This window comes from Mus caroli, unplaced genomic scaffold (genome assembly GCF_978045245.1).
Source record: "Mus caroli unplaced genomic scaffold, Mus_caroli_1 scaffold_15, whole genome shotgun sequence".
Classification (NCBI taxonomy): domain Eukaryota; kingdom Metazoa; phylum Chordata; class Mammalia; order Rodentia; family Muridae; genus Mus; species Mus caroli.
Window position 1 is genome coordinate 57,387,976 of NW_028227270.1, and position 25,074 is coordinate 57,413,049.

General features: G+C 47.5%; 1 protein-coding gene across 1 annotated transcript; it reads left to right on the forward strand.

Moving 5' to 3' along the window:
* The first annotated feature begins 292 nt into the window (after positions 1–292).
* Fbp1 (fructose-bisphosphatase 1) lies at positions 293–23,521 on the forward strand. The gene is made up of 7 exons (XM_021179848.2): positions 293–671; positions 13,136–13,298; positions 15,590–15,682; positions 17,074–17,214; positions 19,224–19,361; positions 20,837–20,956; positions 23,110–23,521. Exons 1-7 carry the CDS (start codon positions 502–504, stop codon positions 23,299–23,301), a joined length of 1,017 nt encoding a protein of 338 aa, XP_021035507.1. The 5' UTR covers positions 293–501; the 3' UTR covers positions 23,302–23,521.
* Positions 23,522–25,074: the final 1,553 nt, after the last annotated feature.

Sequence of the window (25,074 nt, forward strand, 5' to 3'; positions counted from 1 at the left end):
CTTTCCCTGAACTAGTTACTCAACCTCCCTGAATTTGCTTTGTATTTTAAGCAGGTGGGTGGGTGGGTGGGTGGGGAGGAGGAGGGGGTTATGGGAGGAGGAGTCCATCATGCTTTCCTCTCTGGCAGGTTATAGCGGGCATTGGAGGAGATAATCATGCAGGTAGCCCAGAGGCAAGGTGGGCGGTGGGGCAACAGAGGAGGAAGTAGCGATGTCAGCTTGGCATCTAGGGGAGGGTGCATGGAACGGAGGGAGGGAGAGGCTAGGAGGACCTTGGTCCGCGGGCAGAATGGCAGTTGGTAGAGGAAGGGAGCAAGGGGGTGTTTCCTGGGACAGGGGGCGGAGACCTGGAGACTATAGTCTCCCCCAGGACTCAAGTTCAATGAGTTTCTGCAGACACTGAACGGCTTTCAGTCCTCCCGCTGTGACTATCACCTGTGGGCTCCACCTGCTGCACCTTTAGTCAGCACCTTTAGCCAGCACCGGCGCCAGACCCCAGCAATGGCGAACCAGGCGCCCTTCGAAACGGATATCAGCACCCTGACCCGCTTCGTCATGGAGCAGGGCAGGAAGGCTCAGGGCACGGGGGAGTTGACCCAGCTGCTGAATTCGCTCTGCACCGCGATCAAAGCCATCTCGTCTGCGGTGCGCCAGGCGGGCATCGCACAGCTGTGAGTTAGGCCTCTGGCTGCCGCATCTTATCCATTAGAACACCTGGGGTCTGCTTCTCTGGACCCCTGCTGATTGCCAGTGTCCCATCTGACACTTAAGATTCTGCTCTGCTGCACACAGCCCTCATTCCCCTTTCTCCTGGTGCACAATTGCCCGATCTCTTCTGGTCTCAACTCTCCTTTTCGCTCCTCCCAGATTCCTGGTATAAGTGAGTGATTTACCAGCTGCCCACCCGGGACTCTATAAAGTGCTAATACCTGCGCCTTTCTCCCCATTTCTCTTTTAACCTCTGTTACTCTCCTTGGAAATTGAAGTCCCAAATTCAGCTTCTAATTCAGTATCATCCTTAACCTAGACAAGCCCCATAAAGAGTATCCCATCACTTGTCAGTCTGGAAGGGAGCCGCCACACAGTGTTCCGGGCGCTCCCTCTTTCTGGGGCCAGCTGTAGACTCACCTCCTGAGCGCCAAAATCTCTCCCTGTTTGCATTAATGCTAGGAGCAGATCTTGCCCAATTATTGAAGAGCTTAAAGACAGAGCAGAAGTAGTAGACTGCTTTTGATAAAGCCAAGAATCCAATCTCCTTCCCCTGAACCATTTGGGGACTTTGTTATGCAGACCCTCCTTCGGGCTGAATAAGAAAAGTTCCCTGTGGTAGATGATGATGATGATAAGGGAGAGGAGGAGGAAGAAGATGAAGAATTTTATGTATTTATTGAGACAGGGTCTCACTATGTAGGTCCTCCTGAGTTAGGGTTAGGGGTTAAGGTTAGGGTTAGAAACAGGTTCTCACTATGTAGCTTCTACTGTCCTGGAACTCACTGTGAGTAGACCAAGTTGGCCTTGAACTCAGGGGTTGTCTACCTGCCTCTGCCTCCTGAGTGGGGATTCAAGGCATGAAGCACCATACCTAGCATGGTGGGTGATTTTAATGCTATGGTCCGTATTTTGTACTGTAGGTAGGAGCAAATGAAGAAACATGGAGTCTCAGAACACCTTCATTTTTTAAACTACACAACACTTCTGTACTTTGTTCTGGCCTGAGCAACATGTTTGGGACCTAACTGGTTTTCACACAACTGAATGGAACCTGGGTTTTCAGGTTATCGGTATACTTTCTTAACAAATATCATACTTAAAAAAATTTTTTTTCCTACGAGCAATGAGGGACTGATACGTGAGATTTGTAGCTAACTTGAACATATAATCCTTTGAAATGGATTTTTAAATGCTCCTCCAACCGTGTGGCCTGTGTTAGCTATGTGCGCATTTATTTCTGAAAAACTCTGGTGCTGCTGTGAGGCTTGGTGGGTAATCCTTAAGCGTAAAACACCGGGTGACGATTACTTCAGATGCCAAGCAAGGCTAAGCCTTACTAGAGAAAGCTAGGGACATGTATGTTAGAAGTGATGACGCCCTCGATATTTTGTTCTTAGCCCTAAGGAGCCTTTCAGCCAGCACACTCAGGTAAAAGTCTCACTTCAAATTAAATTTATAGCTCAAGGATTTAGCTCTCTCAGCACCTGGGGGCTTTGTGAGAGACGAAGGTTGCCATTTCTTACATTATTCTAAAAACGCACCAGTACTTGCCACAACCCCAGAGAGACCTAGGGTTAGGTTAATCACCCTCAAGATATCTCACTTTTTAACTCACATCTCAGACAATGGTAAGGGGGTTAGAGGTAGGAGGTGCTCAGTTTGGAACAGAAGAGAATGTGCACTAATAGACTAGATGGTCACAGCATCAGCTTTGAAAAGGTCATCCCAGATTCCTTAAGGCCCTGCACCTATTGACAAAAACACCAAACCATTCAAAGGATAATAAGGAAAACGATCCCCTTGCCCCACCACACACACACACACACACACACACACACACACACACCAAATTGACTGTTAATTTTTCTTGGTTATTTTCCCAGACCCGTTTTTTATGCTCACACAAATGTGTACATGAACGTGCATTTACACGTTCCTCTGTAGCTAGCAAATAAAATGGGACTCTACTTGCTGCGTTTTTCTCCAGCTATATAATGAACATTCTCTGCCACCAGGATGTGACAATCCACCACCTCCTATTAACTTGCTGCAGACATCTCATGAGAAATGGAGCCCTTCTGTAGCTTGAGTGCATTAGGTCCTCACTACTGCGGCTATTACAGTGGTAGAACAGGTGTTGATGCTGGCTGAGGGAAGAGGTTGGATTCTGTGGGACAGGAAGCGTCTGATATTCACAGGACGATAAGCAGTCAGACCACTAGCAGGCAGATGAGATCTCAAAGACAGACCATTCATTTAGGCTCACTTGGGCTTTGATGTGTTGGATGGAGAGCCAGTGTGCCCATAATAAAGAGCTTATTAAGGCTGCCAGTTGGCCTTAGAAGAGCACTCACCCAGAGGGATGGGATGGTTGAAGATCTGCAAGAACCCCACCAAGACTGGTTTCAACCCGTTATCTCACAGGGAAATCAGCAGAGGTATAATTATGGGTCACTATGCTCCTCTACCTCCATCAACCTCAAAGTCGCCAACTGTAGTCATTTCCACTGCTCCATATGATGTGACATTATATGATGTATGATATATAGCATATGATTGATATAATGATATAATAGTATAAATATATAACATATCCTGTGGCAGCATCTAATATAGCCCAGGTCAGGTTCTGGGGAAGGGGAGGCTATTCTGGCTAAGTTTATATTGATGAGCCAGGGAGTGTTAGGCAAACTGACAGGGGTCACATACTGCGGAATTGAAGAAGACATGGGAAATGGGTGAAAAAGATGATGTAAGCAGAGCTTTTATAGTGGAAATGGCAGGGGTGTGGTGTGGATTCAATCTGAAAGGCAATGGGGATTGCTTTCAAAGAGCTGGTTCTATCTAACAAATGATAGTCACATCATGCCTCCCAAGACCAAAAACAGAAGCAAGGAAATACTGACTACTTTTTAGAGGCTTGGGAGCAGCGAGGGGATGTGGCACTTTGGAAGCCTATTAGGCTATTGTAGAAATACACAGTCATAGTCTGGGGGCATCTAGACCCCTTGGCACCTTTGCCCCGAGGCAGAGGGGAAGAATAAGAGAACATGAGGACTGAACCCAAGAGCCCACTTCAGAGACAAGGAGCTAGGCTTAAATTCCTGGGGCTACCATTCAATTTGGGTGATGATATGGGTGGATGGAGGTGAAGCATCTGAGGGCCTCAGTTTCCCCTACTGTAAGATAGGGGCACCTGCTCTTCAACCCTAGAGAGTTGCTGTGAAGATGAAGGAACTTACTAATCACATCCAGATGACGTCACTGCCCTCCTGGAGACTTTATTTCTGCTGTAAACTGTTTCGTCTGTGCTTTGCTTGCATCCTGTTCTGCAGCTACCCACATGCATATCAGCTGGAATATATTTCTGGTTACAACATCTGGAGAAGTCGTGCGTGAATGTGTGTGTGTGCCTGCATGCATGCATGCGTGCATGCCAGTCAGGGTCAAACCTTTGTTGTTGTTGTTTCTCAGAGGCTGTCTGCCTTGTTTGTTGAGACAGCCTTTCTCATTGGCCTGGGGTTTACTTACTGGTTAGGCGAGGCCAGCTGCCCAGTGAACTCCTGGGATCTGCCTGTCTCTGCCTCCGCTGGACCGAGATCACAACTGTGTGCAACCAACGCTCTGCTTTTTAAAACATGGGTTCTAGGAACTGAGTTCAGACACTTTGCTCTTGTGTCAAACACATTACCAACTGAGTGTTCTCTCTAGCTTCCCAGAAATGGTTCTTAAAAAAAAAAAAGTGGTCTTCTCCCTTATTGGACAGAGGGAAACAATAAAGAAATCCAGTTCGATGCTTGGAACTGCACATCAGCTGACGTGTGCTTATGCTTGTCTGCAGGCTGGCAGAATTTATGGCACAAAACTGCTGAGAAGAGCAGCAGATTTCCATGTTGTTTCTTGGCTTATCTGTACCATATGACACGAGTGTGCTGTAAATCTCATTCCAGGGCCAGGGTCACAGTTGGCCCCATACCCTGGCATCTGTCTGTCTCCAACCTGCATGGACAAAAGCCAGGGTTGGGTTTGTGACCTTGGAAAGAGCTTGATTGACGCCTCTTCCAAGTATTTCTCAAATAACCCCAGGATTTTCTCCACCACTGGGTGAATGGTTGGTCATTTGCCACAGGATCAATGAATAACAGGGTGGAGGCAGGTTTACCTAGGACTTCAGTAATTTAAACCATAATCTCTCTCTCTCTCTCTCTCTCTCTCTCTCTCTCTCTCTCTCTCTCTCTCTCTCTCTTTCTCTCTCTCCCTCCCCCAAACCCCCTTTGTTCTTGGTTGGGTATTCTGAAAATCAGTGTGGGCCACTTGTGTGCTGCCAAAGATGCTACTCTGGTATAGACACCAGAAGGAGGAAAATAGCCTGCCAGTCGGAAAGTCTAGAGTGTCTGATAGGGCTTTGTCCATCCTGTGGCAGTTCTGGTTTCAGTCTTGCTGCTCAAGGAAGCTAAGGCTGCAGCTCAGTGGTAAGGTGCTTGTCTAGCATGGAGGCAGGAGGATCACAAGTTCGAGGTCACTCTGGAATGCACAGCAAGCCTAGGCTACATAGCCCTCCCCGAAACACACACACCCACAACCCAGCTCCTGGCTCTGACAGACCTGGGCATCTCTCAGTCATGGTCCAAGAAGCTCCTCTTTGGAGCAGTTGTGGAGAGACGCAGAACTGGGTAAACAACTGAGCATGCTCAGTCCCAAACAGAGCATCTATATTCTCCTACCTCCAAGGCTCAGGGAAAATCTTGGAAGAGAAGGCAAGCAGAAATGTGAGCACCAGAGGATGGGAAGGAGCGCCGTGAAGAGCTAGGGTTCAGACATGACATGGCTATCAAAATAATGAACCTGCAGCAGCTGTGGTTCCCACCAGAAGACCCAGCACAGGATCAAGCAAAATTCCAGCCTAGATCTCCTGCCCTGCCCCTCACTGAGGAGCTGTTGGCAATGGCTATCTGCTAGGGGAGAGAGACCTACTCTATTTGGAGAATGTGGGACTGTAAAATTCCCATGATCCAGTGGATGGTCCCATATCCGTGCACATATGAGTACAGAACGAACTGGATAAAAGGATAGTAATACTACTAATAATGGTGACATGAAGTCAGAAGGATCATTTGGGGGGTGTGGGGAGAGTTGTAGGTATGTTCATATTTTGTTGTATACATGTATGAGATTCTCAAAAATAAAAAACAATTAAAATAGCAAAGCGGTTCAAGGCCTTCGTTCTTCTGTGAAAATTTAAATCTGCTTATAAAATTCTAGAGGCTTCATGGCCTCCTGCTGCACTAGAAATCATATGCAAACTTTGCATAAAATACTAATACTTAATCTAAACTTTCAAAGATTTTAAACATATTGAGCAAATTAACCCACACTCTAAGGAATTCGATTTTTTTATTAATTAAAATAGTTTATATCTTTAAAAACTTGAGTAAAGGGCTAGAGAGATGGCTCAGTGGTTAAGAGCACTGATTGCTCTTTCAGAGGACCTGAGTTCAATTTCCAGAAACCACTTGGTAGCTTATAACCATTGGTAATGGAGTCGATGCCCTCTTCTGGTATGTCTGAAGACAGCTACAGTATGCTCACATACATAAAATAAAATTAATAATTCTTAAAATTAAAAAAAAAGTCTTTAAAAAAAAAACCTGAGTAAAATGTTGAGTTTGACAGTATAAGTAAGAGATGAGATTTACAAAGCACTTGTTAATGCTGGTTTTAGTCTGTGGACTCCAGGAAGAGGATGTTTGTTTCCGGAGGTCTCAGAGCCGGCCCTAGTCTAAGGCTCTTGATGACACATTTTCCTCAGCTCTAACTTTTTGAGCTGAAGGCCAGATGATTGCAATAGAGCCCTAGTGAAATGTCACAGGACCTTACAGGAGCTGTTCTCTTCTTCGTGCCATTTACTTGTGATGACAATCCTGTGTCGGCTGGCCAGCCGCCCTCTTAGAATTTGTCTGCCAAAGTGATTTAGAACTGATCTCTCACCCACCCATCGACAAAAGCTTGCTTAGTGGATGCTCTGGGGAGTCTGTTAAGCACAACCTTGGCTGTCATTTTAGGAGGTCAGGCGTGCCCAGGGACATATCGATAGCCCAGGTCTGCCAAGCTCCCTGTTTCTGGCTAAGTTTATATTGATGAGCCAGGGAGTTTTAGGCAAACTGACAGAGGTCACATACTTGGTAGAAGGAACAGAGAGAATCTGAACCCAGGTCTTTGTGCTGCTGACTTTTTTTCTAGGGCCTCACCTGTTCTTGAGCACGGATGTGCTAATGTTGACAGAACCAGAGATGAAGTAGGATGATAACAGTTCTTAAATGTCTGTCTAAACAGGGGTATTATTTAGAGCCTTTGGCCCCTATCAACTAATTGTCCCCCTTTACTATGTACCATGAAGCTGATGTCTGTATCCCCACATTACAGTTGAAGGACAAGACACCAAGAGATGTCTTACACAAGTGATTTACAAAGGGCTGCTAAGCACGTAGGGGAGCTGGGATTGGAATTTCCGACCTCTGGAGCTCCAGCCTGTAGCTTTGAGTGTTAACCTGTGCTGCTTTGATTTTGCTCCTGGAGTTAGAGATATGAGCTGAAGGAAATACTCTTTAAAAAATAAAAAGATTTATTTATACGAGTACACTGTAGCTGTCTTCAGACACACCAGAAGATGGCATCAGGTCCCCATTACAGATGGTTGTGAGCTACCATGTGGTTGCTGGGATTAGAACTCAGGACCTCTGGAAGAGTAGGTTAGTGCTCTTAACCACTGAGCCATCTCTCCAGCACAGAAATGCTCTTTTGTTCAGGCTCAAGAACTGTAAATTCTCAGATGTGCCAGCTCTGGTAATGTCAGTTCCTTTTTTTGTTTGTTTGTTTGTTTGTTTGTTTTTGGACAGGGTTTCTCTGTGTAGCCCTGGCTGTCCTGGAACTCACTTTGTAGACCAGGCTGGCCTCGAACTCAGAAATCCTCCTGCCTCTGACTCCTGAGTGCTGGGATTAAAGGTGTATGCCACGATGCCCCAGCTGTAAGGTCAGTTCCTTTAACGAATTGAATTCCCCCAGCATTTACCTTACACCCCTGAAGCCCCAGTTCCGGCATCAGATCTCACCAGAAACAAAGCAGGCTGCCACTTCCTCAGGAAGAGGCCTGCACAGAAAGAGTAGTTCTTGGGCTGGCCCAGCCAGCGAAGACATGACACAGAGATTTCAAAAGGGATAAGTCACTGTGTTGTGCTGGTCACTGTTATCTTTTCTAGTCTCAGATTTCCTAACTCTGACTGGGCTATATGCAAATGTACTGGAGCTTGATCTTAGAACCTTTTGTATGCTAAAGCAAGCGGAGCACATGCCCAGGCCTTGTTTGAAACCTTTGAATGCCAGCTATAATCCACGCATATCTGAAATGCAGATTTAATGAACTTGACACCCCCGGTTCAGGGTTCAGGGTCCCGGTATGCGGGCAGGTTGGCTGTGACTGGGTTGGGCACTTACATTCTATTGCCCACATTAGTAGCCAGTGGTGCTCAGGCCTGGGCAGGCACCCTACCCTTTTGGGTTCTGCCCACTGCTTCCTGGGGAGTCCTCCAGCTGTTTCCTCTTTCATAACCACTGTGCCTTGACATTTGTCCTTTGAGACCCAACAAAAGAGAGCTGGGGAACAGCTTGAGGTGTTGCCTTTGTTTTCTGAAGTAACTCCCATTAGGACAAGCTTCCCCTGCAGCAGAGGGAGCCATGGCCTCCTGGAAGCCACTGGTACTGACTTGAATTATCCTGGGGGGCTGCAGAAGGGGCTGGGCCTAGACACATCTGCCCGGCTGAGGCCCTTGCTATCTTCATTCTCTGTGCTCACATCTCTCATTGGTAGCAGGGCCCAGCTGGCCTCAGAAAAAGCTTCTATGGTCAGGAAAACTTAATTTACCACCCTGATCTGGTCCCAGAGAACCAAAGTGAGCGGGGTGGTGTGTGAGGGGCTTTGTCCCACGGAGGGCAGCTGGTGACTTCCCCTCCCGTTTACAGATGCTGGTGTGGAAGCTCCCTGCAGAACATGGAGGCCCTCCCTCCCACTCCCAAGTCCTCCTGAAGTCTGCCTGAAACTCGAGAGGTCACACTGGTTCAGTGGGTCAGACAGGCTCCAAGAGCCACACGGGTTGTGGAGACCCCTGCTTCTTTACCTTACAATGCTTGAGGAGGTTTGACCGATGCTCTGCAGAGACTCATGGTTTCTGAAGGAGAGGTTGTGGGTGCAGATTTGAAATTGTGTGGAGAAGATAAACTCCATGTGTGTGATGAATAATTTTCTTTCTTTTTCCAATAATTTATTTTTATTTACTTTATATCCCTATCACAACCTCTTCCCTTCTCTCCTTCTAATCCTACCCTTACAAATTTCTCCTCCCATTGCTCCCTACTCTTCTAAGAGAAGGGGAATCCCCCTTGGGTACCACTCCACTCTGGGACATCTAGACATCCTCTCCCACTGAGTCCAAACTATGAAGTCTAGGTACGGGGAAGGGGATCCAATGGAAGGAACAGAGACCAAGACAGCCCCCACTCCACTTGTTAGGGGTCCTACATGAACACCAAGCTGCAAATTTGCTACAAATGTGTAGGGGAGCTATGTCCAGTTCCCTGGCTGATGGTTCAGTCTCTGTGAGCCCCCAGTGGCCCAGGTTAGTTGACTCCGTAGGTCTTCTTGTGGTGTCCTTGACCCCTCCAACTTGTTCATTTTCTATCCCTCAGTCTTGTACAAGACTCCCCAAGCTCTGCCTGTTATTCGGTTGTAGGTCTCTGCCTCTGTTTCCATCTGTTGTTGGATGAAGCCTCTCAGAAGGCAGTTATGCTAGGTTCCTGCCTGCAAGCATAGCAGAGGATCATTAATAGTGTCAGGTGTTAGCTCTCTCACATGGGATGTGTCTCAAGTTGGGGCAGTCATCCGTTGGCTGTTCCCTCAGCCTTTGCTCCATCTTTATTCCTGCACATCTTGTAGGCAAGACAGATTTGGGGCTGAAGGTTTTGTGGGTGGATTGCTGTCTCTCTCCCTCCTCTGGAAGTCCGGCTTCACACCAGGAGGTATTCACTTCAGTCTACATCCCCCTCTGGTAGGAATTTCAGCTACCCTCCCCCCAGTAGGCTTCCCTGACCCAGGCTTCTTTGGCAGCAAAAAGGAGCTCTGATGGAGGAGTGGTGTCACTTGGTGGCCACTGCACTAAGGTGAATGGGATTTCTGGAGGTGTTGGGTGAGACTGGTATTTCAGCGCAGTGGAGAAACCTGTGGGGTGTTATTTGGGTTGGAAGCATCTCTGCATGGACAGGAATCAAGCCTCTGTGACTCTTGGCTCCCTCCACACTGTCTCCTCTGTGACCCCAGGGTCATGCCCTCTAAGAACCTGGTGCAAGTGCTCAGTATGAGCTTGACCTATCAAGCACCTCAGCTGACACCACTGTAACCTCTTATAGCCCAGGGCAGGATGCACAGCGCCAGGGCTCCCAAGCTCAGAAAAATGAGCTGAGTGGTCACTGTCTTTACCACATCTCAGGACTCAGTCGTCAGGGGAAAAAGACGTCAAAAGTTCTAAAAGGCTACTTCTACAGATGTGTATACAGCACAGCATGCAGCCCCTTTCTTCTAGAAAAATGGACTATTTCCTCTGAATTGCTTATGTGCCTTTGCTTTGTAGTCATTGTTGACTGGTTCAGGCTTCTTTGGGGATTTGGAGTATCTTCTCTTTCAAAAACAAAAAATAAAACAACCAAAACAACCAACAAAAAAGTTCATGCAGTTGGAAGCCAAGCATCGAGCGAAGCCTAGCATTGAGCGCCTTTCTGACCATCTAAATTAATCACCTAACCTGCTACCTGACATCCATAGCCCCTCTCTTACCTATCACACTCATTTGGAAACAGCCATTTCCTTGTTTGTCTTTTCTCACTGCAGTATTAAGCTCCCTAAGGCCAGGGATCTGGTCTGCCCTGTTCAGCAATGCTGCCCTAGCACAGTAGGTTCCCAGGAAGTTATTTGTAGATTTTAAGAAGGCTGGGGTTTTTAAGTAGAATTCACTGGGGGACTGGGGCCCATGGGTAGGAGGTCCATTCTCCCCACAAACTCACCTTGCTATGGTTTAAGTTTCAAGGGATCTTGTGCCAGGAGCCTAGCCCTCAGCATGCAGGTTGTGTTGAGAAGCGCTGGTACCTTTAAGAGGTGGGGCCCAGTGGGAGGTGGCAAGTTGGCCCCTCCCCCTTACCCTGGCTTTGTGTCTCACCTGCTGTGTCTCCTTTTCCCAGGTACTCTATTGTCACTCACCAGCGAGGTGGTGTGGACAAAAAGGTTCTTGTCAAAGCTGGTACTGTGTTTGTGTCTTCCATATCTTTCCTTGGATGCTCAGTTCTGCTTCAGATTCTCCACATAGTTGTGATAAACTATAGCAAGGTGCCTGTCTGCAGTGCCCAAATCCTAATCCTTGCCTTGGGCTTTCATCTACTCTGCCCCAAGTTTTTAGGCTCCCCAGAATTGTTCCCATCTGTACCCCCCCTACTCCCCCGCCCAGGTGCTAAGGGTTGTGCTGAGTTCTTTCTCCTCCCCCCCTCCCTCCCTCCCTCCCTCCTCCCCCCTCTGTGTGTGTGTGTGTGTGTGTGTGTGTGTGTGTGTGTGTGTGTGTGTGTGTATTTTCTAATGGCAGCCTCACATGGGAGTTGCCATTCCCTCTGTGCACGCAGGAAAGAGAGGGAGACTCAGAGACCAGGGATTCACAGAGCTGAGGTTTGCACAAGGGGGCTGCTGTTGGCATCTTTATGCTAAGGCCTGTCAGTACCATTCCCCTTCTGATTTAACACTGGCCATGATGGTGGCAACTTTAAGCTAGAGAGAGAAAAGCTGTCAGTATGGGGCCAGTGCAGAAGAAGTGCCAGAGATAGTAATCCCCAGCAAGTGTCTAGACACCCTCTTCCACCAATGTGGGCTTTGCAGCTGAGCCCAAAGAGGCCCAAAGCCAGAGGCAGAATGCCAGGCTATGGGCTGCTTGGTGTTAGTGAAGCAGGAGAGACAAGGCAGAAGAGAAGAGGTGGAAGGGCTAGAGGGCAGGACTGTTTTCCAGTCTAGAAGAGAGTGACAGCGATGGTGGTTGGTGCTGACAAATGAGACAACTGGGCCCCTTGTTTGGTCATTTCTAGATTGGGCTGTCCTTTTCCAAGCCATACAGATGCAATTTAGGTTTGGGGGATGGTGGTATATTCTCAGCAGTTGAAGCAAGGGTTGTAGCTCACTTGGTTGAGTGCTTGAGTAACAAGCACAAAACCTTGGACTCCATCCTCAGTTCCTGTATTTGGGTGTGGAGGCGGAAGCAGGAGGATCAGAAGTTCAAGGTCATACTACTTTATATAGAGTTCAGGGCCAATAAGAGCTCTGTGAGGCGTTGTCAGAGAGAGAGAGAGAGAGAGAGAGAGAGAGAGAGAGAGAGAGAGAGAGAGAGAGAAACAGTTGAAGGAATCAGTCACCGAAGCCATGACAACCAGATCCTAGATATCTCAGGGTGCCACCATGTTCCTAACCCATTTCCAGCTCTACGGCTGAACCCTCACATCCACTCTGTGTCCTGCACCTCCTTCCTGTGTCTTTCTTCATTGATGACCACCTGCCTCCCCTGCATTCAAGCAGGCCAGGCTGCATTCTGGATGAATGTCTCAGGTTCTGGGAATTCTGCAGTGACTGACTTGCAGGTAGCTCACACAGACAGTAAGAACCAAAGCTCATTGGTCCTCCCACCCTGGAGGACTGACTCTACCCAGAGACCTAGAGGACCATTAGGAGCAGCCCCTGCTGGGAGTTAGAGTAGGGGCAGCTCACTGCCAGCAACCCTGCTTGCCCATGTGAAGTCCACTGGGTGCTGGCATCTGATCCTTCCCCACAGTGTCTCTCAGGTTAGCTCAGACACCAGCTCCCTCCCTTCACCCCAGACTCTCTTCCTTGTTCTCAGCTGATGCATTGGACTTCTACCGGTGGGGCTAAACACTGGTTCTTGCACAAAATAAAAACATAGAAATCTCCCCTTGTTCTGTAAAAGGCACAGACACAGAAACAAACACACAGTCTGGAAACAGGGCAGTGTTTTGTCAGTGTTCTAAAGTGTACGTTTCATGGGGGAGTGGGGAAGATTGCTTTAAAAGGCTTTGTAGTGAGCACTATAGTGGGAAAAAGATTAGGAAACATGTACCTGACCAGCGGCTTGTGTGACCTCAGCACTGGCACTGAGCTTTCCAAACAGTGTCTCTGCTCCCCTCTGCCAGCCCCGCCAGGCAAGTCCACCCTCCGTTGCCCTTCCTGAACCAGGCATGCCTGGCATGTCTGCCTTCCTTCCAGATCCATTCATGGTTGTTCTCATCGAGGCTCTGGTGCCCCTGGCTTATTTTCTGTGGTTTTCCTTCCCTCTAGCTATGGTATCGCTGGCTCAACCAATGTGACTGGGGATCAAGTAAAGAAGCTGGACATACTTTCCAATGACCTGGTGATCAATATGCTGAAGTCGTCCTACGCTACCTGTGTTCTTGTGTCTGAAGAAAACACAAATGCCATCATAATAGAACCTGAGAAGAGGGTGGGTCTGTGTTTACGCCTCTGAAGGCATGCTTGTAGCCATTTTCCTTCTCAGCTTCATGGAAGATTTTATTCACTTGTCTAAGCTAGATTTCTACCGATTACCAAGCTCACTCTCTGTTCTGTGTTCCCAAACCTCTCCTCTTACCTTAGTCCCAGAGGTCCCATTGATCCTGCTCTCCCCATCTCTCCAGGGTACGTCTCTGTCACTGCTGTGTTTAAGGGATCGGTACAGCCTGACTTCTGGTAGTTGCCTGTTCATCATGACCAATCTCCAGCCTTCGTGTTAGACCCACAGCCAAGCTGAACTGCCTGGCTCAGGCACTGGGGTTCTCTGGTGCTCAGAGTGCCTTGTGGGGGAAGAGGAAAAAGCAATAGTCTGTGTGTCCCACCATCTAGCTCCACAGGAGCATGCTGTAGGACTCAGTGATAAACAGGCTGGGGAGGGTGAAGCAACTGCTGGGGACATGCTCAACACTGCAGAGAGACCCAGGGACTTTTGAGCATGGCACGCTGCAGGGCAGAGTTTATTTGGCTCCTATAAGACAATAGCAGCTAGTCATATCATCTTTCCCCCCATCAAGGCGAATTGACAGCACGGAAGTGTAGAACTGGGAAAGAAATTCAGCTTAAACATTCAGTAAGGGGCAGAAGCCAGCCTAATGTGACCTGCTTTACAGCCCTTGCAAAACATCACTACCTGCCACAGAAGTCCCTGATCATCTCCACATTGTTGGCCAATTCTCTGCCCGATACCCCTACCTACCCCCTCCACTGCCCTGATGACATGCCATCATAGTGGCTGCTGTCTCATTTTCCAGTCTACAGTTTCCTGCATCTGTGGAAATGACTTGTTAAGAATAGGCAATGAGGGAGTCCCCTGACTCTGGGAGAGACTTAAACACATCCAATTGAATTGCTGATGGGAATCTCCCAGTGATGAGCTGGTAAACTGACTCCCTTGAAAAATGTCTCCGATTTGTTGATCTGAGAGAACTTAGTGGTATAAATGTTCAGTCTGGCCTGCCTGCACACGGTCACTGTAGTGTCCCTGACGAAGCTTGGAAGAGCCTGTTCAACGAGCTCTCTCGAGCTCTCAGCTCTCATGAGCTGGAGCTGGCCAGCCCGAGTGCCACTACAGCAGAAAGCCATTTCCTTTAGGAGTCATAGCAGGGATTTTGTTGAGTAATCTGTGCAGGACAGTCTAGAGTATCCATAGAGAGAGTCCATAAAAAAGCCAGTGGCCAATGAGCTGAGGCAGGAAACAGGAGGTGGCACACTGGCAAGAAGAGAGAGGATTCTGGGAAATACTAAAAGAGAGCTGTTGGGAGAGACAAGACAGGAGATGGACTGGAGAGACATAAACCAGCCAATAAATGAAATAAACCTAGGAAGACGAGAAGGAAGAAGTGGGCCAGGGTTAAAGGAGAGGTAACTAACCACATGGTAGACATAGAATAGTTTAAATGGGTTAAATAATTAACCTCAGAGTCTGGGAAGGAAAAACAGAATATACTTGCAAATGGTGCCCAACATGGTGCACCATTTATAATAATTATTTTAATAATCCAATTTTTCCTCTCCCAATTCCTGCTCCTAAAATGACTCTGAGATTAAATATTTATTAATAAATGCCTAGGCATTATCAGCTTTGGCTCATTCCCTGACTAGCTGATATCTTATTTAACCATTTAAATTATTCTATGCCCACAACTTGGTTGGTTACCTCTCCTTCAATCCTGGCCTACTTTTTCCTTCTTGTCTCCTCAGTGTCTCTCTGCATTCATCTACCTGCTGGTTTATATCCATCTCCTCAGTCCATCTCTGGTCTTATCTCTCTCATCTCTCCCCTCAGCTCTCTTTTATCTCTTACTATTTCCCAGAATCCTCTCTCTTCCTGCCTGTGTCCCACCTCCTGTTTTCTGCCTCAGCTCATTGGCCACTGGCTTCTTCATTGATGGTCCATGCTTTTAAGAAAGTTTCTCTACAAGTAGCATCTACCAAATGTGAGTGACCAATGTCTTACAAACCGAAGTGCTAAGAATGGCTTCTCTTGCCCTCAGGCCTTAAAAGTAAGAGAAACAAATGGCTAATACTGCTTTGCTTCTTTCCTTTGATGGCCCAGACACTCAGTGACATAGGAAGCAATGATTTAATTATCTGTCTGCCTGTCTGTCTATCCATCTTCTCATACTCCCCAACAGAATATAAATAAGACCATTTTACCTGCCTGTCCTTTAGAGTCCATTCAACGCATACTCACCTCGTTTGCCTTCTGTGTTTTTTGCCTAGGGCAAATATGTTGTCTGTTTTGATCCCCTCGACGGCTCATCCAACATCGACTGCCTTGTGTCCATTGGAACCATTTTTGGCATTTACAAAAAGGTAAAGTGAAGTCAGGTAAAGTGTACAGAGCCCCTGGCTTTGATCAGAAAATAAACATGGAGCATAAAAGCTGCGAGGCTTGAAGAGATCCGCAGCCAAGCCTCGTTGCCCTGCAAATACTGTGCAAGAAAGATCCACAAAACTGCTAAGATACGGTGGTAGGATGCTGGTGGACAGAGAGGCCATTTCCCTCTTTCAGCTACCTCCCTCTTTTACAAAAGATGACAAGGCAGATATTGTGACAACCTCCCCAAACCAGCCCAACCTGCCCCACTGCTTTCTTCTTTAAGCCAAAAGCTTCTTTTCATACAACACAGAGAACAAAAGCAAACAAGTCTTCTCACTTGAGCCAAGCCACCTCTCTCTTAGTCTAGTCTTCCTCTAGTAATTGGCAGAACCAAAACGTATTCAGTTCCCATAACCAAGAATGGAACTGTAAAAGGAATGATTTTTTTTTTTTTTTTTTTTTTTTTTTTTTTGCTCTTGTGAGAGAAAAGCCTTAGGGAAACCAACTAACAAACCAAAAAACAAACAAAAAAAGAAAAACAAATTTTCTTTTCCTCCCCCAGCCTCTGGTAACCTCCGTTCCCTCTCAAGTTCTGCGAGATGAGCTTTAAAATGTGTTCTTACTCTAGGTTTTGGGGAAAAAAAATTGAGCAGCATCTAACTTGTCCTCTCCTGACTCCAGAGAGATGCTACAAACTGTTTCTGAGGATTTCTTTGCCGTGGGAGTAACTGACCACACACCGCTCAGTGAGCGTGTGTTTCAATTGACAACAGCTCACAGAATCGATTTTCTCATGAAATCCTCGGCCCTGCAGCCCTTTGCTAATCTGTTTAAATAAAGATGGAAAAGGCAGGTAAATGGTTCTGGGGCCTGTAATCAGGTTACCTTTATGGAGCTGGCGAGAATATGTGCTGCTTTTTGGAAGTGATAATGGAGACACAAGGGAATATCAAATCAGGGAGATGTTAGGAGGCTGTTGACTGGAAAGAAAGATCCTGATACAGGATGCAGGGACCCTTCAGGAAGCCCGGTGCAATCAGAATGCTGCTAGTGTGGGGAGGGAGGCAACACCTGGGATGGGATATCAGTAGCTTCCGTGAAAACAGTGGGTTCCACCGGTGGGTCTTGATGCCCTTGGGGGTTGCATGTCAGATGTTTATATTATGATTCACAACAGGAGGAAGAGTACAGTTATGAAGCAGCAACAGAAAGAATTTCATGGTTGAGGGTATCACAACACAAACTGTTACTAATGGGTCGTAGCATCAGGGAGGTTGAGAACCGTGGTACTGCATCCTGTTGATACATCCTGTGGATGGCTGAACTTGGTAAAAGGACCACGAAACAAACGGAAAACATGTCTTTATTTTCTCCTTTGCTTTAGAAAAGTACTGGTGAGCCTTCTGAGAAGGATGCTCTGCAGCCAGGCCGGGACCTGGTGGCAGCCGGGTATGCGCTCTATGGCAGTGCCACCATGTTGGTCCTTGCCATGGATTGTGGTGTCAACTGCTTCATGCTGGACCCGGTGAGACATTTCTCAGGCAGAGTGTTTAGCTAGTAGCTTTGAGCTTGTACCTGGTGTGTGTGTGTGTGTGTGTGTGTGTGTGTGTGTGTGTGTGTGTGTGTTTGTGCGCGCACACCCACCACCCAACCTAGATGCTGAGAACTGACCCCAAGTCCTCTGGAAGAGCAGCAAGTGCTGAACCATCTCTCTAACTTCCTCCTCTTTTTCTTTTTCCTTAAAAACAAAACAACAACAAAAACCATACACACAAGGTACAAAGCACAGCATGGTGAGAGATTGCTTGGGGCGTGGCGAACTGCTGTGAACCAGAACACCATCTCTACCTTTGATCTGTACATGGTTAGCAAAACTGCACTTTCACCTTCCTGGGAGCAGGGGCACTTAATTAACAAACTAAGACTGGAGAGGAGGGTGAATACACAAGTCAAAATCTCTGCATAAGGCCCCAGGGGAAAACAGGGCAGGTCCAGAGCCCTGGACCTTTAATCTTTAATCTGAGAGACGGGTACAGCCTCTGATAGCAGTGATGTCTGCCAAAGTCTCTCCTGTCCACATTGTCCAGTCCCTCGGATGAGCTCCTGGTGCCCTCTCTCTTAATTTTGAGTTGACAGACATGTAGGGGGTGGGGGGAATCAGTCTCTTGACTGTTGATTGCATACAGGCTTGTGAACGGGTGGGTTTCTGGGTATTCAGGAGCCTCCCTCCTTCCCTCCGTCCCCGGATACAGATGTTTGCTGGATCAGTGCAGCAGCTGGAATGTTCCCTTGCTGATTGCCAGGGCTTCTTTAGATCTGAACCCTTTTGCTTGCTCTTTGGCCTGATGGAGGCAAGGCTACTCCAGGGAGATGCTAAGTGCCTTTTCCTTCCTTATGTCTTCCCTGCAAGGACAAGTCTGAGGGCTAAGACTCACTTGTGGCCACAGGTGTCAGCTTTCACTGAGCTTTTATAGCTCCTGCCTTTATAGGTAGGAGACTCTCCTTCACCTACTCAGGTGGGTACTCAGGCTGCATACCAAGATGGCTGCCTAGGGAGCACTGGTACCTGAGCTCAGCAGGTAGCCCCCAGATGCTTGCTGTGAGAGAGTTTCCTTTTTCAGATGTTTTAGGTGGAGATATTCATTTTGTCTTCCTGACTATACAAAAATATTCCTGTAGGTTTGTGGCCCAAATATTTAGAGATTGAGACCAGAAGGCACAAAAGTAAAAAAGCAAAGGTTCACTTGCAGTGATGCACTCTGTGATCTTGGTTAATTCCCCCTTCTCCTCCTCCTCAGCCCTCCCTAGCCTCAACACCCCTCTGTATCTCCAGGAATGAGTCTTGTCCTCATATTTATTTATTTATTTATTGATAGCACTGATCGACTTTTCCACATACCTCTTTCATTCATTTTCATTCATGCGTCTTAGCGGGCTTTTCCGTATATAATGGATTTTGGTAGGTTTCATCTCCTGGATTCTCTCTTTCCCTTGCTAGCCAGTCCTCTCCTACTTTCATGTCTCCTCTGTGTGTGTGTGTGTGTGTGTGTGTGTGAGAGAGAGAGAGAGAGAGAGAGAGAGAGAGAGAGAGAGAGAATGCTTAAATAGGGTTTCTTGTATGGGTACCAGGCACGGGCAGGGGCTCTTTATAGGGGCATGGGCAACTTATCAATGACCATGACAGCGAGGAAAATGACCCTCAAAACATTAACTGATAATTGTTCTTCATGGATGGGTGGGGCCTCGTGAGTCCCTCCCCCATCTATGATGTTGGAGGCAGGGTCTCAAAATGTAGTCCAGGTTGATCCTAAATTCCTCATCCTCTTGCCTCAACCTCTCTTGTATTGGGATAAGAGTTGTGCTCTCCCATGTCTGGCCTTGTGGAAATCATTTGCACTCTATTCTTCTTCTCACCACTGGAGCCTTTGGCTGCAGTCGCTGTGCACTGGAATGAGGCGTGGTCATGTTCCATGCTTTGTTCATGCCTGGGGGAGCTTACTGGTCATCTCTCTACCTTTCTCTCTTGTTTCAAAGTCCATTGGAGAATTCATTATGGTGGACAGGGATGTGAAGATGAAGAAGAAAGGTAACATCTACAGCCTTAATGAGGGTTATGCCAAGGACTTTGACCCTGCCATCAATGAGTATCTCCAGAGGAAAAAGTTCCCTCCGGTGAGTGAGATGGCAGGTGGGACTGGTAGGGTGTTCAGCCCAGGGAGGAGTGTCCTTGAGAGCAAAAGGGACACTTGCCATTGAGAAGGGTCTGGACTTCTCTCTTTATGAGAAAATCTACAGATGTGCATTTTATCCTGGAGATGAAGGAGAGAGAGGTGGGAAGAGCCCTAGATGCTGGGGCTGGAAAGCTTGCTCGGAGACATCAAAACCCAAGTATGATTTCATCTTTATCTCTCAGCATATCAAGATCTGGACAATAACGTCAACCACATGAGTTCCTTTACAACAATAAAACATTCCTATTTGGAAGGGGGGAGGGGGACTGGCGCCCAAGCACCTACTATGTGAGGTTTGTACCTTCAGGCCTATGCCTTGGTGGATCTCTGTTTGTTGTATCAAGATGGTCAGTGTCAGGCAGGGGAGATGGCTGTGTAAACTGTGTGTTTACACAAACATGGGAACAGGAGATTGGTCCTCCGGGTCCAGCTTCCAGGAGGCCTGCCCGGAATACTCGTGTGGGGAGGGAGAGATGGAATCTCCTGAGCGAGCAGTAATCTAGGAACACCAAATCATCAAGCTTCGGGCTTATGTGAAAAACCCCGTCTCCGCATCCAAGGTGGCGAGGGATGGAGAAAGACACTAGACGTCCATCTCTTGCTTCCACATGCTTTTACATTCCCATAACCCCTTGCACATAGAAACATGCATACACACCACCAAATACACATTCACACATGTACACACAGACACATGCCCATGCAGACACACACAGACAGACAGACAGACACACACACACACACACACACACATGTACTTTGGTATCTCACTACAGAGGTTACTAATTGGGGACTATGAAGATGAAAGATGGCTGATATGTCCGGGGGCTCTACAGGGGTGTCTGATTCTGCCTTACGGTTGATCCGCTTTTCTGAGAATGCATTCCACATGTTAACATGGCATCCGGGGTCCTCAAAGCCAGCCCCAGGCTTCCTCTCTAGCATGGGTTTCTCTCCTTTCCCAAGCACAATCCTCCGCACACACACACATGCCAGCAGACCCTGTGGCAACAGCCCTTACCTCTCTGCTATTAAGTCCTGGCTGGTATGGTGTCTTCTCCCACAAAACATACAGCTTTTCACCTGCCCAGTTCTTTTAGCTCAACAGAACCCTTGTCAACCTTCAAGTTAAAATATTGATATTGCCTGTTCCAACCCCATAGCTGGAACCAACCACACTCTCCTTGGAAGCTACTGCCAGAAGGTGACCTGCTGGGAGATAACTGAATAGGCCTTGTCCCCATAACTTCCCTTGTTCTCTGGAATGGGATTTTCATTTCATGTCTTATCCCAGCTCAAAGAGAGTGTTTGTAAGATCCTTGGTAAGTTGCTGTGGAGAAGAATAAGCAGCAGGACACGAGGAGTATGCCTCTCATCTCCCACAGCCCTAATCCTTTGCTCTTGTTAACCTTGTAGGATGGTTCAGCCCCCTATGGTGCCCGGTATGTGGGGTCCATGGTGGCTGATATTCACCGCACTCTGGTATATGGAGGGATCTTTTTATACCCTGCCAACAAGAAAAGCCCAAGTGGAAAGGTATGTTCATCCCCCAAGGAAGTGAGAGAGAGGCAGTGGAATTCGTTTCTGGCCTGGGGGATTTGACTTCATTAGGGGAAAAAAGGCCATGGAGCTGATGAATACTCCTGTGGTTGCTAAGACATCTGTGACATAGTCTCTAGATTTGAGGCAAGGCCCAGGTTGTATCAGCTAATGTCCTCTGCCGAGGCGATGGCAAAAGAGAATTAATGGAGATCCAGCAGGGGACTAAAAGTGCTCAGAGCTTCCAGGGGCATTGGTTTGGCTTGGGCAGAATGGGTTCCATTCATAGAGGGAAATGAAATAGTCTTGTCTCATTACCAAGACAGAAAATCAAATATGCATTGCAGAGAGGGGTGTGCTTTGATGGCTCCCAAAAGGCCTAAAATAGATGTAGCTAATGAGGGAAGCAATGTCGTCTGACGAGGGACAAGACTAGGGGGAAACCCAGAGCTTCCAGGTGGATTTTTCTACTGACTGCACTGGTCTGTGTTATGGCCCAGTTCCCAGAAACTCACAAGGCTAGTGTGCCTTCTAATGCTGGCTAAGGGAGATTCTTTTCTTCTTCACACAAAAGGACAAAATGCTTCCTTTCCTGTCTTCTTTGCTACCCATCACCCCTCTACCTCTGCCTCCGACTCTGCCTCCGCCTCCTCCCTCTCCCTCTCCCTCTCCCTCTCCCTCTCCCTCTCCCTCTCCCTCTCCCTCTCCCTCTCCCTCTCCCTCTCCCTCTCCCTCTCCCTCTCCCTCTCCCTCTCCCTCTCCCTCTCCCTCTGTCTCCTGTGGCCCAGGGTGGTTTTGAACTATGTAGCCAAGGTGACCTTGAACTCCTGATCCTCCTTCCACCTCCTCCTGAAGGCTGGGTGGTGTGAACCACCATGCTGGGTTCTACACAGTACTAAGGCTCAAATTGAGGGCTTTGTCATGAGGGACAGGCACTCTTAGCAACTGAGCTACATCCCCAGCACCTCTCTCTCTCTCTCTCTCTCTCTCTCTATATATATATATATATATATATATATATATATATATATATATATATAGTTTGCTTTCTATCCAGCTTGCTTTCTATCACACTTTCCCCAAACGACTCACTTTCCTTTTCTTCAATAGAAGTGTGGAGGTGCTCCCCTCCCCAATCCAGGCTCTCGGGTCTGGCTCTGATTCCCATATGGAAACAGACTCAGGAAGCACGAGCACAGCCGGTCTGCTCCACAGGCCAATGGCACGAAAACGTATGCAATAAAAAAATTAATATTCAAAAGCAAATACCAAGATACATGGCAGCAGACAAAATCCCAACCCTGGAGCACTAGGCAGTTTCCACGAGGAATGAACAGGGCTGGAGACAATAGACCACTGTTTGGAGGGGCCAGTCTGCCTTCCAGATGTCTGCAGCCAGACACCACTGTGGATTTTAAAAACGCTTTGGGAACAGACAGAGCTCCATCCAACACACACGGAATCACTCATTAAGTCCAGTCACTGGCTGTAAAGAGTTGGGAGCTGTTAGTGCTGCCAAAATGTCACTCTGTCCCAAATCCAGGTGGTCTGCCTCATGTTTGCCTCAGGTGGCTGGCTAGGCTCTGGTTCCATGAATGGTTTTATTCAACCATAATTCCTAATGATTTTTGTCTCTGATACATTCTGGGACACAAGGGAACTTTCCTAATTCAAAAGGAGAGAGAGAGAGAGAGAGAGAGAGAGAGAGAGAGAGAGAGAGAGAGAGAGAGAGAGAGAGAGAGAGAGCATGGAACACCACCCCCCCCAGCTCTGAGGCAGAGCTTTACATTAGAACAAGCTCTCCCAAAGAGTACATATGGAGGGACCCATTTGGCAGAGAATGGCTTTGTTGTACATAAGTGGAAGGAGTGGCTCTTAGGCCTGAGGGGGTTCGATGCCCCAGTGTAGGGGAATGCCAGGGCAGGAAGGCGAGAGTAGATGGGTTGGGGAGCATCCTAATAGAGGCAGGTGGTGGTGGTGGTGGTGGTGTAAGGGGTTCTGGAGGGGAGACCTGGAAAGGGGATAACATTTGAAATGTAAATAAAGAAAATATTCAATAAAAGAAAAATAAAAAGATAAAGTACAAGCGCCCCAACCCTGAGGTGCAGCTTCTGGCTGAGGGCCTTGGCGCCTCTGGTCTTGTTTTCCAGCTGCGACTGCTGTATGAGTGCAACCCCATAGCTTATGTCATGGAGAAGGCCGGTGGGCTCGCCACCACGGGGGACAAAGATATATTAGACATCGTTCCCACCGAGATCCACCAGAAGGCACCAGTCGTCATGGGGTCCTCTGAAGATGTGCAGGAGTTCCTGGAGATCTATAGAAAGCACAAAGCCAAGTGAAGACGGGCCTTGCCCCTGCCCCAGAGCAGAGCTCAAGTGACGCTACTCCATTCTGCATGTTGTACATTCCTAGAAACAAACCTAACAGCATGGATAGTTTCACGGCTTAATGCTTTGCAATGCCCAAGGTCACCTCATCCTCATGCTATAATGCCACTGTACCAGGTAATATATATTTTGAGTAGGTGAAGGAGAAATAAACACATCCTTCCTTTATAAATTATTTTTTCTTTAGTGCGTTTGTCAGTATAACACTAGACAACTCATTCACTCCCCACAATGGCAGCCACACTGGAACACCGGGTCGGGTCCATTTTATCCAAGGTAACATGGAGATCTGAAGGTCCAGGAAACCTTCTGGTGGTCTCCAGCCAGTAGGTGGCAGGTAGGGCTGGGAGGTGAACGCAGGCATCCTGGTCACTTCTCATGCCATAAACTGGGCCAACGTCGCATCATTTATGTGCAGTACTGTTCAGTTCTGGCTGTTTCTGCCCTTCTAGAAATGAGCAAGTGTCCGGCTTCTCAACTTTCCCCAGGTGTCTATAACCATCCGAGACACAATGGCAGTTTATGTTACTATTCAATGGTGCTGTTGATGCAAGGACAGTATTGAATAACAAAGCCATATAACCCCTAGGGAGGGTCCAGTTGTCATGGTGAAGACGATTAACCCTAAGAACTAAATTTAATGAAACAGATTATGTGCCAAGTGGTTACTTTTTGAGTTAGGGGGGGCTTTCCTAAGAGGACCTGCCACAGCTGGTGCTATGCAGAAATACACCTGCTTGGTGCATGGTCTATTCTGCACACAGTTCATCCCTTTCTGGACCAGAAGTTCCAGATTATGGTAAGTTATATCAAATGTTAGAACCCTGTACTCTTGTGAGATCTCTCTCTCTCTCTCTCTCTCTCTCTCTCTCTCTCTCTCTCTCTCTCTCTCTCTCTCTCTCGGTGTGTGTTTAAAATGTGCTTCCTCCCCACACTTGTGAATGAAACACTCCACTGATTTCATGTCCTTCAAACAGGAAACTTGGTTCAATCCCAAGCCTTGGGTTTGTTTTTGTTTGCTGACGAAACTGAAATCCTAGCATTCCTCCGACTCCATCTGTGACTAGTCTTCTCAGGAAAACCTCTGGATTCAAAAAGTACCGTTTCTGTGTGTGTGTGTGTGTGTGAGGGGTATGTATAGTGTGCGCTCATATCTGTATGTGCATGTGGAGAATAGAGGACGACCTCACATGTTGGGTTTTTTCCCTCAGGTGCCATTTATTTTATAATTTTTAATTTCATTTTTAAAATAATGGATCGTGTACCTTGAACTCAGGTCCCCATGCTTCCAAGGCAAGTGCTTAGCTGACTGAGTCATCTCTTCACCCTCCACTTGCCTTACAACGGTCTTACAGCATGTGAGGAGGGTGCAGCATCCAGAAATGCACACCCCAGTACCACGATGAACCCAAGCAGAGCCACAAAAGTTTCCTTTCCTCTGCCTTTGTCTGTGTGTCCCACCTGGTGTCTTTTGATCGGGAGTTGGATCCGATTAATGGAATGTTTTCAAGAATGCTTGTTTGTATTCTCTGAGCGCATTCCTCTGTATGTAGCCCTGAGCCAGGGCAATAACAGCACAAACGCCCATCCTCATCTGATATGTCTCAGATTCAGCCTTGACGTTTTTAGATGCAGTCCTTGGATATACAACACACTCCCTATCCATAAAAATGCATGGAGACTTCGTTTCTATGGGCTGGTCTTGCCCAGAAGTGGGTGACCCTT

Bases quoted from the DNA above. Each gene is read 5' to 3' on its own strand.
- Fbp1 (XM_021179848.2), top strand. From the start codon at position 502: ATGGCGAACCAGGCGCCCTTCGAAACGGATATCAGCACCCTGACCCGC. The intron at 672-13,135 runs GTGAGTTAGGCC...CCTTCCCTCTAG, and splicing joins CAGGCGGGCATCGCACAGCT to CTATGGTATCGCTGGCTCAA. The intron at 13,299-15,589 runs GTGGGTCTGTGT...TTTTTTGCCTAG, and splicing joins TAATAGAACCTGAGAAGAGG to GGCAAATATGTTGTCTGTTT.